Source organism: Typopeltis vanoorti, chromosome 23 (genome assembly GCF_054136105.1).
Source record: "Typopeltis vanoorti isolate ZY-2024b chromosome 23, IOZ_Tvanoo_1.0, whole genome shotgun sequence".
Taxonomy (NCBI): Eukaryota; Metazoa; Arthropoda; class Arachnida; order Uropygi; family Thelyphonidae; genus Typopeltis; species Typopeltis vanoorti.
The window spans coordinates 59648678-59663732 of record NC_143571.1 but is presented as its reverse complement, the minus strand read 5'-3'; the positions used below and the strand labels follow the sequence as shown (position 1 = coordinate 59663732).

The 15055-nt window shown below is 34.9% G+C and overlaps 1 protein-coding gene across 1 annotated transcript in view; it reads left to right on the top strand.

Annotated features, from left to right (window-relative positions):
• The window catches only part of LOC150093890 (sodium/potassium-transporting ATPase subunit alpha-like), a 315026-nt gene that overhangs the window by 152982 nt on the left and 146989 nt on the right, over window positions 1-15055 (top strand). Inside the window, exon 11 of the mRNA XM_090412547.1 lies at window positions 7662-7837. Within this exon, the coding sequence (XP_090268673.1) occupies window positions 7662-7837 (176 nt within the window). The remainder of the gene's footprint in view (window positions 1-7661; window positions 7838-15055) is intronic.

The following is a 15055-nucleotide window of genomic DNA, read 5'->3' as shown; positions in this document are numbered from 1 at the left end:
TCAGTCAATATGTAATGCTTGAAGTGCATGATTACAGATCCTGATCATTTGTAAGTATGGTGGGTATAAAAGTCTTACAGTGGCTGCACTGCATAGTTCAGAAAGTCTGGACAGAGGAACGAATTCCCAATGATTGGAGTAGAGCTCTCATAGTACCAATATATAAAAAGGGAAATAAAACTGAATGTGAGAATTACAGAGGTATTTCCCTACTGAGTGTTCCTGGCAAGATCTATGCAAGTATACTTGAGAAAAGGTTGAGAAGAATTGTGGAAGAAAAGCTTGGTGAAGAACAAGCTGGATTCAGGCCAAATAGAGGCTGTCAGGATCAGATCTTCACTTTACTACAAATAGTTGAGAAAGCATGGGAATATAACAAAGATCTGTATTTAAGTTTTGCCGATCTGGAAAAGGCATATGACAAGGTGCCAAGAGAGAAGCTATTCAATAGCTACAGTTATATGGTGTTAATGGGGCATTATATCAAGCAATACTTAGTCTTTATTTGAGTTGTAAGTCAGCAGTTAGAATTGAAGGAACATGGAGATGGTTTAATGTTAAATCTGGTGTGAGACAAGGATGTACATTATCCCCTCTGTTATTCATTATCTATATGGATCACATTATGAAGGAAAGTGGTATTAAACATGATATCAGAATGGAGATGTTAATGTCTGCTCTGCTTTATGTGGACGATGTTATACTTCTAAATAAATCCACTATAAGTTTGCAAGATTCCCTGACTAAATTGAATAACTGTTGTAATAGATATGGTATGAAGGTCAGCAATAAAAAGACAAAGACAATGAAAATAGGCAGAATCGTTGAAAATGTCAACTGTGTTGTGAATGGAGAACCTGTGGAACATGTAAAACATTTCAGCTACTTAGGCACGATTTTTACTGAAGATGGTAAATTAAATATGGAAATAGACAACAGAATCAACAAAGCTGGTATGGTAGGCAGTCAATTGAATAAATTCATATGGGATAAGAATGAAATTAGTTGGAACACTAAATTAGCTGTATACAAGACAGTGTTCAAACCAGTTTTAACTTATGGATCTGAGAGCTGGGTGAGAAGTAAAACACTTGACCAAAGACTAGAGACCACAGATATGAGATTCCTGAGAAAGATTAGAAGCGTGAACAGATGGCATCAATGGCAATATCATATTAAAAACGAAGATATTAGGAAAGAACTTGACATTGTCAGCATCCAGGAATGCGTTAGCAGAGCTAATCTCAGGTGGTATGGTCACTTAAACAAAATGGGCGAGGAAAGATTAGCAAAAGAAGTATTCTTTCTCTGCCAGGTTGACAGGAAAACGACCCAGAGGAAGACCAAGATATAGGTGGATTGATACACTACAAAATGCCTTAGATGATAGAAATATAAGATCTGATAATGTTGGAGTCTTGACAAGTAACAGACTGATTTGGAGGAAAATTGTAGATAGGAAGTTAGTAATGATGTAAGTTTTTCATGTAGTACTATCATATCCTGTACACCCCTTGAGGGTACATGTGTCAGGAATTTGATGATGATGAATCTAATACTCATTGGCATTTCCATGTAATTTTACATTTACATGGAAATGTAAAATAACATTTTACATTTCCATGTAAAAGTTAGCTAAAGTGGTGGGGAGGAGGAGTTACAGGACAGACAAACTGTTCCTTTATATCTTATGTTATTGTTTTCAAAATTCTTGGTGTAGGAATGTACCCACTTCTGAATTTTCTAAAACCTTAATTATTACTTCAGAAATGTTAGTTGATAAATGAGAAGTTAATCAGAAATCAAGTTTAAATCTTAAATTAATGCACATATATTTGCTCTTTCAAACCCTTTATAGAATGCAGTGGAAGTTGAAAAAAAAAAAGTCAAATTGTATGTTTGCCTTGCTTTTCTGGTCACATTTTTGATCATTTCTTATATACTGATTGCATTGTTTAAAAGGAAATTATTGTCATGTTAAAATAGGAGATATTGAAAATTTGGTTCTTTATGTGAGTAATATTAATGTTAATCTCTTTAAAGATCCTCTAGAACTGGCTATCAGTGATGGTCTTTGATTTGAAAGACCTGCTTTTTTTAAAGAAAGGAGTTAGCTGATGTCAGAAGCAACATTTCCCCCCTCTCCCAAAAAAAAAAAAAAATCTTTTTCATTCTCACAAACAGACAAACTGGACTAGAATGATGCACACAAATGATATATATTGATCTCCTAATTTTTTTTTTAGAACTCTTATTTTGGTCTCTAGTCTGATAATTATTATTTTCAACTGAATTCCAAGATCCACGAGTTAAAATTCACTCTCTTCTATACTGTTAGTTTAGTGTTTTTGGCTAATTTGTGTCTTATTCCATATACAGTCAACTCTTAATAAATAAAACTTGTAGGGACCACAAGAATAGTTTGTCAATCTCTCCAAGATTGCTGTAGTGAATTTTCTTTATAACAGCATTGTGCTTGTGGAAATTTGATTGTAGTTTCTTATAATGATGTTTGTGTAGTGAGAGTCAACTATAAATTCATTCAACTTGCTCCTTACCATCTTTGCTTATTCCATTGTTTATTCCATATTTAATTTGCCATCTTTACTGAAAATTGTGCCTAAATAGCCAAACTGTTCCATTAAGAATGCAGGTGTTACTGCCTATTTTCATAGTTTTGGTCTTTTTATTGCTAATTTTCATTCCAGTGTTCAGTTTACTTAAAGAATCATGGAGACTTGCATGATTTGTTTAGGAGTACATCATCATTGGTGTACTCCTAAAACAAAAGGTAAAACAAAGAGCTAAGTTTGACATCCCCAGTTCTGGTATGGTTTAATGGCACTTTTCCCATTATGTGACCCTTACAGATGAATAAGAATGGAAATACTGTGCATCCTTGTCTTACACAATTTTACTTCAATTCATCTTCTTGTATTTCCTTCAGTTCTAACTGCTGATTTACAACTTAGGTATAATTTATGTGTTGAAAAGCCAGATCTGTAAAATTTTAGTACTGATCCTCATTATATTCCTTTGATTTTTCAACTATTTGTCATAAAGAAAAAAACGTTTTCTTTCTGTTTTCCTTCCACAATTTTTCTTAACTTCTCGAGTATGCTTGGATAAATCTTGCTTAGAACACTCAGTAGATGAAATTCCTGTAATTCTTGCATTTAGTTTTTTTTTTATAGATGGAGTACTATGAGAGCTGATCATCTGGAATTTAACCTTCTGACCAGGACTTCTGAATTGTGGAATGTAGCTACATTAAAACTTCTTCTTGTATGAATATGAAGATAAAATATCTTCATATTTTAGCATATTTCTGGTCAAATATCTTCTACTGCAGCTTCCTTTCCACATTTCAGTCTTCTGATGTCCTTTTTCTACCTCAAGTACTGATGTGTTCTCCTGATTGCATTCTGCTTGAATATTTTATGCCATTGCCTGTTACACTTAACAATCTTTCAGAGTGATTACTCTTGATATCCAGAATATATTTATCTTCAGCTTTTATATGAGGGTGGTCTGAAAAGTTCTCAGCCTCGACCATAGGTGGCAACACTATCGGTTGCTACATATAAGTATATGTACCAACATATATAAGTTGGTACATCTGTCATAAGCATCCATGTGTAATTGCAAGTCATTCTATCAAGTAGTTTGTTTTATACAGTTGTCTGAAGCAAAAGTGTTGTCTGGATCCCTTGAAAAAATGGATAAAATTGAGTATCATGCAGTTATAAAATTCTTAAAAGAAGGTTTAACGATAAAAGAAATTCATTCGAAGTTCATAAAAGTTTATGGGCACTCTTCTCCTTCGTTTTCGACAATTAAGAAATGGGCTGCCGAGTTTAAATGTGGCCGTACCAGCCTTGAAGATGATCCACGTGAAGGATGTCCAAAAAGTTTAACAACACCAGAAATCATTGATCAAGTGCACGATATGTTATTGGATGACCAACGAGTCAAAGTGCATGAAATTGCTGAGACTATAGGCATTTCAAAGAATGTGTATATTTTGCATGAAGAATTGCAAATGAAAAGGCTTGGCGCAAGATAGGTGCTGCGCTTGCTCACTCAAAAACGCACTTGCATGAAAATCTCTGAACAGTGCTTGGAGCCTTTTTAACAAGAATAAATCTGATTTTGTGCATCGATTTATTACTATGGATGAGCCTTAGATTCACCATTACACACCAGAATCAAAACAGTGGACAGAAGCCGGTTGTTCAGTGCCAAAGAAGACATTGTCAATTCCATCAGCAGGAAAGGTCATGGTATCTGTGTTTTGGGATGCTAAAAGCATTTTGTTTATTAATTATCTTGAAAAGGGTAAAACAATAACTGGGAAATATTATTCCAATCTGTTAACCAGACTAGATGAAAAAGTTCGTGAGAAAAGACCCTGTTTGCAGAAGAAGAAAAATTATCTTTCATCAGGATAACGCACCTTCTCAGAAAGGTGTTTTGGCAGCGGGAAAATTAAGGGATCTGCACTATGAATTGTTGGAATATCCAACCTTTTCCCCAGATTTGGCTCCCTCTGACTTCTGTCTCTTCCCAAAACTAAAACTCTTCCTTGCTGGTCAGTGTTTTTCTTCGAATCAAGAGGTTATTGCAGCTATAGACAGATATTTTGCAGATCTTACTGAGAACCACTACAGGATGGCGCTGGAGCATTGCTGGAATAAATGTTTTAGTCTTAAGGGAGATTATGTTGAAAAATAAAAATAATTTTGAAATTATAAATTCGTTTTTTTCATTGTTAGGCTGAGAACTTTTCAGAACCCCCTTGTATCTGCTTTTTCATCTCTGATTCCTTTCACAGTAATTTCTTCTCCATTGATAGACTGCAGAACATTTTAGCTCCTTTATGATATTTGTCTTCCCATGACTTGTTTAGCTACTTTTACTCACAACTTAGCTCTCTTACATCTTTGTCTATATTATCAGGCATCTGTTGACTTACTTGCTAGGAACTTTTGTTATGCTTCATATTCCACAGCCTCTTCTAATTTCTAGTGTTCACCATGGAGTGTTGGTTTTTCTATCCTTGCAAATAACTTCATTTTTCCACTAAGTCCTTCATGGTTAGGTTTTTGTTTTCAAAATTCCCTAGTTCACTTCTAGTTTCATATCACCTGTATATTCTTGTATTCTGAACTAGCACGAAGAGATAACTATGAGCAGTAACAGCATCAGTAAGGCTTTCCTTTTTTTTTCCTAGTCTTCTCTTTATGTAAATCTGTGTACATCTTTATGTTGAAACATGGTATAATGATGACTGGACCCTCCTGAAATTCATCAGGTACTTACCATTATTGTTAGCTTTGTGCTTTTCTCCAAGTTTTCCCAAAACATTTCTGTATCACTTGAGTTCATTTCTTACCTTGCTGTTTAGATCATCTTTTTCGTTTTATTTATGTCAGTTTCTTTCTCTAATAATTCAGAAAATTCCTCCACTGTTTAGTAGAGTGTTCTGTGGGACTATAGGCAGAAAGAAGTTTTGTGGTCCAATTCCCCAGTTTGAAATTTGCCTACTAGCCTATTTCTTTGTGTTTGCTATGACTATTACCCAAATATAACATCCTATATTTATTATTTATGGGATCTCGCCTGTGTTAGTCTTCTTTTGTCTCAGTAACACCAATCACTTCCACATAGTACTTCTCTAGTTCTTCTGATGTTGGGTTTGTTCTGCTAGCTAACTTTTCACTATTTGTCCTGGTTCCTTGGTGAAAACAGCAGGGGACCTTGTTTAACTGAGCAGTATCCTAGCTGGCATGAAATTTTGTCATGTTGAACATCATATTTGTTGTGGTACTTGGAACTTAACTAACCAAGTGCAATTTGGTTAGTTAAGTCCCATATTGCAGCCTGTCGTCATTTGGGGCACACTACATGAAGGTAAAGATTGGAAATTAGAGCAGAATCCCCAGTTGGTTCTCCATATTCCTTGAAGATTATTATTATTACGTAACACCTCCAGGGAGTCAAAAGACTCATCGAGGGAGGGTACCTACTGTACTCTCCATCTCCACCAACCGCAACTACCTTCATCTATACCAATGGCATCTAACGCCAACCACCACCACTAGTATTTTCACAGACAATCAAAAACATCCATGCCCATGGTGGGATTTGAACCCACAGCCTTTTGGCTGGAGAACTGATGCACTAACCACTTGGCCAGCATGTGGAAGTCTTCCCAGCTATCTTTAAGGACTTTGATCCTTAAGAGATCCCTTGAATAGGCTACAGTTGTATCAGATGTGTATATTGTTTATATCAATCCTGCTTTTTTTGCACATGCTCAAATCCCAAAACATTTAAGAATTGGTTGTTCAGAATTTCAATAGAAGACAGGACATGTTTTTATTTCTGCAGAACAGACTGTGGTTAGTTCATCAGTTCATTAAAGATCCCTACCCAGTAGCATGTCAGACTAACTACAGATTTTCAGAATAACCTAGATGTGTGCGGCCATGGAGACTAAGTCTAGAAATGCTGTACCTGATGATCATGTCCATATGTTAGTAAAGACGCTCATTTAATATTCAAAATGTGAAAGCAGTTAATTTAATGACATTTAGATTAGTGTGAGACTGGCAAAATATGTGTTTATAAGCAAAAATGAGAAAAGGATTATTTGGGAGTTAAGATTTTTTCTTTTTCATAACTAGATTTATCATCATTAAAAAAAAAAAAAAACAGGATTGCTGCAGAAGACAGAAACTTGTAAACATTCATTTCCATGACATCAAAAATGTTTAATGAGATTGTGACTGATGGAGATCTGTTCATTAACTATTCCTAGATTACGTATGCCTGTGATATGATGTGTTTGCAAGTTGGAATCGTATTACATGCAGAATAGATTGTCTACAGAATGGGTGTACGTTGCGTGCAGTGCTGTTCAGGCTGCATCACTTTAGATGAAGTATAATAGGCATGAGGCTTGCTGTTAATGCTATATCCTTGTCCTATCCCTTGTGCTGATGTATCTTTACCTCTCCTCTAGCTGGTGCTTGTTTTTGTTGAGCAGGCAGGTACCCATAGTGATGGTGTTCAGATATTCTCAACAATTATGGCATATATTTAAGATTCTGTCCACCTGCTGTCTGTCACCTGCATCAGTTAATTGCCACTCCATGTGAGCAGAATGTAGTGAATTGCTGTTAAACATTTTAAAAAAAAAAATTTAAAATACAAATAATAATGGGAATTTTTGAAGCCATGTGATTTACTTTTCAAGTTATCCTGTAAAAGGAAATTGTTCCATCGGATGCTATGTGTATTGAATGTACTGAACAAAGCAGAAATATGTTGAATGTTATGGTGGTGGTCGGGAGAGGGGGGGGAGGGGTTAATAATCCCTATTCTTAATTAAACATGTAAAAAATTAATTTGGAAAGAAAAATCAATTTTTAATGCAATTTTTCAGTAGTACTTTTATACCGTTAAAAGTTTTGTACCAATTTCTGTTCTAAATGGCAGTGTATTTTTGTAATAAAGAGCAGTAGAATGACTTAGTTTCAGTATCTTCTTAAAATTAAGTTTTGAGGCTTTGTTATATATTTATTTTATAGCATAAAGCTGTTAATGAAATCAGTAAATGGCTTATCTACAGAAATTCTTATTAAATTTATTTTTAGGATTTTGTGATTACATTCTACCAGCAGATCAGTATCCACCAGGTTATCCATTTGATTCTGATGAACAAAACTTTCCACTAGATGGCCTAAGGTTTCTGGGCTTAATTTCTATGATTGATCCTCCTCGTGCAGCAGTACCTGATGCTGTGGCAAAATGCCGAAGTGCTGGAATTAAGGTAGTACTATCTTTAATATTTCTTGCTATTCAGAAAAAAGATGAATTTCTTACAGGTATATTTATACAAATACTTAGTTGTTTACAATTTGATTCACACTTTTTACATAGACAACAAAGTATTTGTATATGTAACATTTAACACATAAATGAATTGCTGCATAAATCAATGATTTGTGTAGCTATTCATCATTTTGTGAAAGCTACTTAGGCACAATTTTTTGTGAAGATGAAAATAGACAACAGAATTAGCAAAGCTGGTATGGTAGGGAGTCAAACTGAATACATTTATATATTCAGTTTGAATATATAAATGTATTCAGAGAAATTAATCAAATCACTAAATTAGCTATATACAAGACAACTTCCAGCTTTAACTTATGGATCTGAGAGCTGGTTTAGAAATAAAACATTTCACCAAAGACTGGAGACCACAAATTGAGTTCTGAGAAAGATTATGGGACTGAACAGATGGCATCAATGGCAATATCATATTAAAAATAAGGATATTAGGAAAGAACATGACATTGTCAGCATTCAGGAATGTGTTAGCAGAGCTAATCTCAGGTGGTGCAGTCACTTAAACAGAATGGGAGAAGAAAGATTAGCAAAAACAAGTTTTCTTTGGCAGGCTGTCAGGAAAAAGATTCAGAGTAAGACTAGGTAGATGTGGTTGAAAGGACAGAAATATAAGATCTGATAATACTGGAAATCTTGTTAGATAGACAATTTTCTTCCAAATTAATCTGCTATTAGAAGTTAGTAATGATGTAACTTTCATGTAGTACTATCATAATATCTTGTGCATCCCCCCCCCTCCCAGGGGTGCTTGTTAGGAATTTGATGATTTAATTTTCTATCTTAACAAGAAATTGTGCTGAACAGCTGAAACACTTCTGTGGATTCTCCATCCAGAAAGCAATTGATGTTGCCTATTTTATTTTTATTGCTGATTTTCTTGCAGAATTTAGTATTACAGCAATTATTCAATTTAGAAAGAAACACTTACACTTGATTTATTTAACTTTATGACATCTGCATAAAGTAAAGAGCTGAGGAATATCTTATTTTGATTACAGGTTTAATACTGCTTCCCTTCATTTGATCCATATAGATGATGAATAAGAGTGGAGACCCTTATCTTATGCCTGATTTTATATTGCTCTGTAATTGACTATGCATTGTTCAATATAATGTTCTATTTAAACATAAATAATTGTAGTATTGTGAACAGCTTTTCTCTTGGGACCATCCATATCTGCAAAACTTAAAATTCTAATCCTTGTTATATTCCCATCATTTCTCAACTGTCTTAAAGGAATAACTGAGTTTCACCTAAACCCAACTTGTTCTTAAAGTTTATCTTTCATAACTTCTCAAATTTTCATTTATAAATCTCACCAGGAAACTCGGTAGGAAAATAACAAGTGAATTCCTGTTATTTTCTTATTTCTTTTTTTTCATAGATGGGTACTGTGAGAGCTCTACCCCAATCATCCAGAATTTGACTTGCTGCCATGTCTTCTGAATTATGCAGTGTAGCTACTTGTAAAATAACACCTCTTTATTTAAACATTTCTGTTCAAATGTCATCTACTTCCCTGCCTTTCCACATTTCAGGTTTTGATGTTTCTTTCTACCTCAAGTATAATATACTCCTGACCTCTTTCTTTTCTCTTAAATATTTTCTATCATTGCTTGGTTGCTTCTTGTTTCAGTTGGCTTTCAAATTAATTACTCCAGATATCTACCAATAACTTTAGTTTTATCATCTCATTCCTTACATAGTACTATGTCTAAGCTTTTTATATTATCTTCACATTTTGCTACCTTGGGTAAGAATATACATGTTAAATATGTCTTCTCATGACTTTTGTTTAGCTATTTTATATATTGCTTTGCTTTTGAAATTTTTCTGTGTTCTCTCAGTATAATCTGCCTTACTTGCTAGGAACTTTTACCATGCTTTGTCCTCTTTCATGATTGGCTCTTTTCCTTAGTCCATCAAGGAGTACTGATTTTTCTTTCCTTGTTTCCCTGACTGAATTAATGTTTTCTTCAGATTCTGCCAATGAGTCTCCAAAGTTTGATTCTTGTTTCACATACTCATTTTTTCTTGAAGAATATTTGAGTCTGTAATTCACCTCTGAAATACTTTTTAAACTTTTTAAAATATGTAAATCTGTGTGTGGCAAACAGCAACATTTTCCTTTGATAGTAGGTACATATTAAAAATTTGGAAAAATATGATCTAGTAACTATTTAAAAAGAATTTGTGTTGCAGGATAATACACATTATCAGCAGTTTGTAGACACTCTTCATTTTGAAGAAGATTGATTTTTAATTAACATTCAGGCAGCCTGTGGCCTGAACTCTGACAGGTTTGTGATAGCATAATTAGGTAATTCTTTCTTCAGCACAGCTGCAGTATTAAAGAGTGATATGGTGGCCTTGTGTGCCATTTTGGTTATCCAAAAGGTATCCTGTAGGAGTTGGGTCAGGATGTAACGGGACAGCCAAACCAATTACTGATGTTTGTTTTCCTTAAATCAAGTGCTCAGGAGTCCAGTTTATGCAGCAGGACCTTATCTCACAGAAACATTAAGGATCCAGTCCCACAAAATCTACATAATGTAAGATACCAAAAATTATTGAATTTCAGTAAACTATTCTGCTTCCGGTTGGTGACAGTGATCATGCAGTAATCACTTGGGAAGTGACTAAGTTGATGAATGTTCCATTCAGAAAAGGTTACATACTGAACTACAAAGCAGGAAATTATGAACAGAGGAGTATACTGAGTTCAGTGGAATGGGATCGATTGCTGGATGGAAAGAATATCGACAGTGCATGGGACCCATTTAAACAATACTTAAATCATGCGATATCAGAATGTGTCCTGAGAGTTCGAAGAATAAATAGAGTAGGAGTCAAATGGATGTGTAATTTTATTAAGTAAGAGATTCGTATGAAAAAGACTATGTGGAAGGAATACCATTTGCATAAGGATGACTTCCGTTATGAACGTTATAAGAAGCAGGCTGGTCACAACTGTTGTACAGAAAGCAAAGTCTGAGTAAGAAACTGGCTCTGTGTGCTAAAGACATTCCACAAGAATTGTATCGATATGCTGCAAGTAAAAGAAAGAATGAATATGAAAGAATAGCTCTTCTAAATCCAAATGGCGGTGTGGATTACAGATGCAGAAGAGGTTGTTCAGTTAATAGGTGCAGATTTCTTTAAAAGCTATCAACCTGGTGAATGCAGCATTGAGCTCACTGTTACCTCTTCACTAGATGAAGAAACACAGGTGTGTGAGACCGAGGTACTGTTGCACAAATTGAATAAGAATTCAGCAATTGCGACTGATAGGATATCAGCATGTGTGCTAAAAGAGTGTTTAGCTGAACTGGCCATTCCTTTGACCAGGCTGTTTAATACGAGTCTCAGAACAGGAAAAATTCCACCGGAACGGAAGGAATCTATGGTAATTCCATTGCACAAGGGTGGTGCAAAGACCGATGTATCCAACTATTGACCGATTAGTATCTCAGGAGTAGTGGTGAAGATTTTGGAAAAATTGGTTAGGGCTCACGTTCAGAAATGAGTTGACAGTGAATATCTCCTTTGCAATGAACAACATGAGTTTACTAAGAGAAGGTCATGTTTTAGCAACTTGCTCACATTCTATAACAATGTTACCATTGAACTAGACAAGGGAGAGGATACACCATGATACTTTTGGATTTTGCTAAGGCTTTTGACAGCATGCAGAATGACAGACTGCTGCATAAATTGGAGGAAATGTGTCTAAGTTATAGAATATTTGCATGGATAAGAGGATGACTGAGTGACAGATATCAAAAAGTGGAGTCTGCAAGATTTAAGGTAACTAGTGGTGTACCACGAGAATCGGTGCTTGGTCCACTGTTATTCAATCTGTACATTAATACTGGTAATGATTTGACAAACGACATAGCTATTTGCTGATGATGCAAAGATAGGTAGAGTAATTAGGAATGCTGCTGATATGCAGTACTTGCAGAATGATTTGAATAGGCTGGAATTGTGGTAATGGGAAAATGGGTGTCAGTTCAATGTCAGTAAATGTAGCCATTCACTTTGGGGTGATTAGATATCCAATGTCGTATTATATTGATGGGATTAGGCTAGAAGAAACTGATGAGGCTTGGGATGTTAATAGATAGGAAGTTGAAGTTCAGGGGTCATGTGACAAAGATTGCAAATACAATGATGGAAGTTTTTCACTTGGCTATGCTACTAGTTATATATTTAGTTTAATCCTTTATCCAAGTGTAAGCAAACAAAGTTTGCGCCTGAAGTATTTTCAGGACTAGGGCAACTCGTGATAAAGGTGGTATAAGTTCTCATCACTTGCCTTAGTATCTCCCATAATGCAAAGCACATCTCCTTGTGGACATGTATAATGCTATGCATTAAGGAGGTATAGGTAAATTTGACTTTTCCGTTACTTCCACCTTAGTATCACATAGAAATTTTTATGTAGTGTCTGATTTCCTGTGTAATCCAGGGCTTTGTTTCTTTCATTTTGTCTATTATTGTAGACAAGACTTTAATCGAGTCTTGTATTTTATTGTTTAATATCACAATAAATTTATGATACATAGTATTAATATTTGTTTCCATCCTTATCTCTTCCCATGAGACGGTGCTCAAGTTATGCTTCAAGTCTCTGTAGTCAGTTGTTGCGTAGAGGAAGTTTTTGGTTGTACCATCTCTGTGCTGTGCTTGCAAATGCACTTTAATATCAATCGGAAAGTGATTCACTAGAGATCGGCACAGAACTGCTGCTTGGATTTTGTTTCCACTTCAAGTTCTCCTGAATACATGATCTAGGTACATTCTATCACCATTGAATTCTCTCATTGGGACATCAATATATTGTTCGAGTCCATGCATGGCAAGTAAATCTCGATAATCTTGAGAGGATCTGCTATTCCTCAGCAAGTCAATATTCATATCCCCAATTATGAGAACATTGTTACTTCTGATCTCATCTAGACTATACTCGAGTTCTTGTATAAAGTTGGAATTTGTGTAGCAATGCAACCTATATACAGCCATTTTATATATGTTTAAGATACCAAGTTATTTTAAATATAAACTGTTTTTTTTTTTTTTTTTTTTTACTCCATTTCCCAAGTAAGCAAACAGACAAGTCAGTCAAGTTTGCGCCTGCAAGTGTTGCAAGTCTAGCTGACCCCTGACATAGTGCAAGACCAAGGCAACTCCTGGTAAAGGTAGAATAAGCTCTGATCACTATTCTTAATATTTACCCTTAATGCAAAGCACATCTTCTGGAGGAGATGTATGATGCTATGTATTAAAGGCAAGGAGCCACTATCCAGACTGGTTTCGACCTTTATTGAGGTCTCATCAGTGAGAGCCAGGCTTAGAAATACTAAGTTTTAAAGATCGAAACTAGTCTGGGTAGTGGCTCCTTGCCTTTAATACATAGCATCATACATCTCCTCCAGGAGATGTGCTTTGCATTAAGGGTAAATATTAAGAATAGTGATCAGAGCTTATTCTACCTTTACCAGGAGTTGCCTTGGTCTTGCACTACGTGTAGGGTCAGCTAGACTTGCAACACTTGCAGGTGTAAACTTGACTGACTTGTCTGTTTGCTTACTTGGAAAATGGAGTAAAAAAAAAACCAGGTTTATATTTAAAATAACTTGGTATCTTAAACATATATTATGATGTTCTAAATATAAATTAACATTTTCAACTGTTTTCATATTTATGTTAGTAATATTATTAACAGGTATGGAATTTCGATTAATAAAGATAATTAATTTCTACACTGATAATAATTTTTAAATCCACTTAAATGGTACAAATCAGTTTCTTCATCTTTAACTCTGATTTCTGTTAATATCAAAGCATCTTGCCAATAGTTTAAATTGTCTAGTAGTAATTCAATGTGTTCTAATTTAGCTCGAATACTTCTTATATTTATATTCAAAACATTCAAAGTATTTACAGTGTCTGAGGATAAAAAGTTTAATTCTACTGAATCATGACAAATTACACATTTATGACAGGTGACATCACAATTGTTATTCTCATCTACCATTGCTGTTCTTGAGTTGGTTATTACTCTTGCTGTTTTCTTGGAGTTTACACAAGTCTTCTTCACATCTGATTATCCATATTTTAGATGTATCGTGTCTTCTCATGAATAGTTGCCCTGTTTGACCCAGAGATATTTGTAGTGGACTTCTTCTTTATGTTTCTTGGCAATAAACAGTAGATGTTTTAGGTTTCCAGTCAAGTACTCATTTAGATATATTTTGCTATCCTTAAGATTGTCACATTTTAAGTTGTGCTTAGTCTATATTTGATACTTTGTTTCTGTCCAGACATTTGTCTCTGATCACTTTACTTTTAAATTTTATAATGATAGACATTGCTATGTTTTTCTGCCCACTAGGAACACAATGTATAGCCTCACTATCATCTTCAATATAGTTGATCTTGATTTGACTTGATTTGCAATTTTCTTTGCTATTTCATGCATATCTTTGCATGGCTCATGAAGAATACCAACAATTTCCAGGTTGGAGCTAATTGCCTGTTGATTCAGGTCATTCACTGTTTCATGAATTTTTTAAGCTCCCTATGCAGCTCCATATTTGCATTTTCTAGTTCAAAGTTCTTTGTTTTAAGTTCCTTAACGTCTTCTGTCAGACCAGCAGTGATAGCCAGAAAGTCATCTATTTTGTTCGAGGTATATTCGGTAGAATTTCTTAAGTCATTGACGTCTTTTTTAAATTCTTTCATTATCCCCATTAAATCTGTTATATTGTCCATGTTACTAATCTCTAGAATGTGTGAGTCATCACCCCTGGGGGAAGTTGCTGGCAGGCATTGCCTAGCACTGGAATGGCATCCGTTGTGAAACAAAGAGTTTGAACATTGAGCAGGCCTTTGTTGTTTGCTGAATTTGCACAAAGCGCATTTCAGTTTTGTTTCCTGTCTTTGGAGAGCTTTTTAAATTGGCTTTTGCTGAGACCAGCACAATAAAAATGATAACTACTTTTATATTTATCTGCACACTTCATAACAGATGTAACATCAATACATGTCTCTTCACAAACTTTGCAGTGGACTGTCATTATGTTAGATAGAGTTTAGTGCTAAAGTTAATTCTGTTCTTTGTTCTAGTACTCA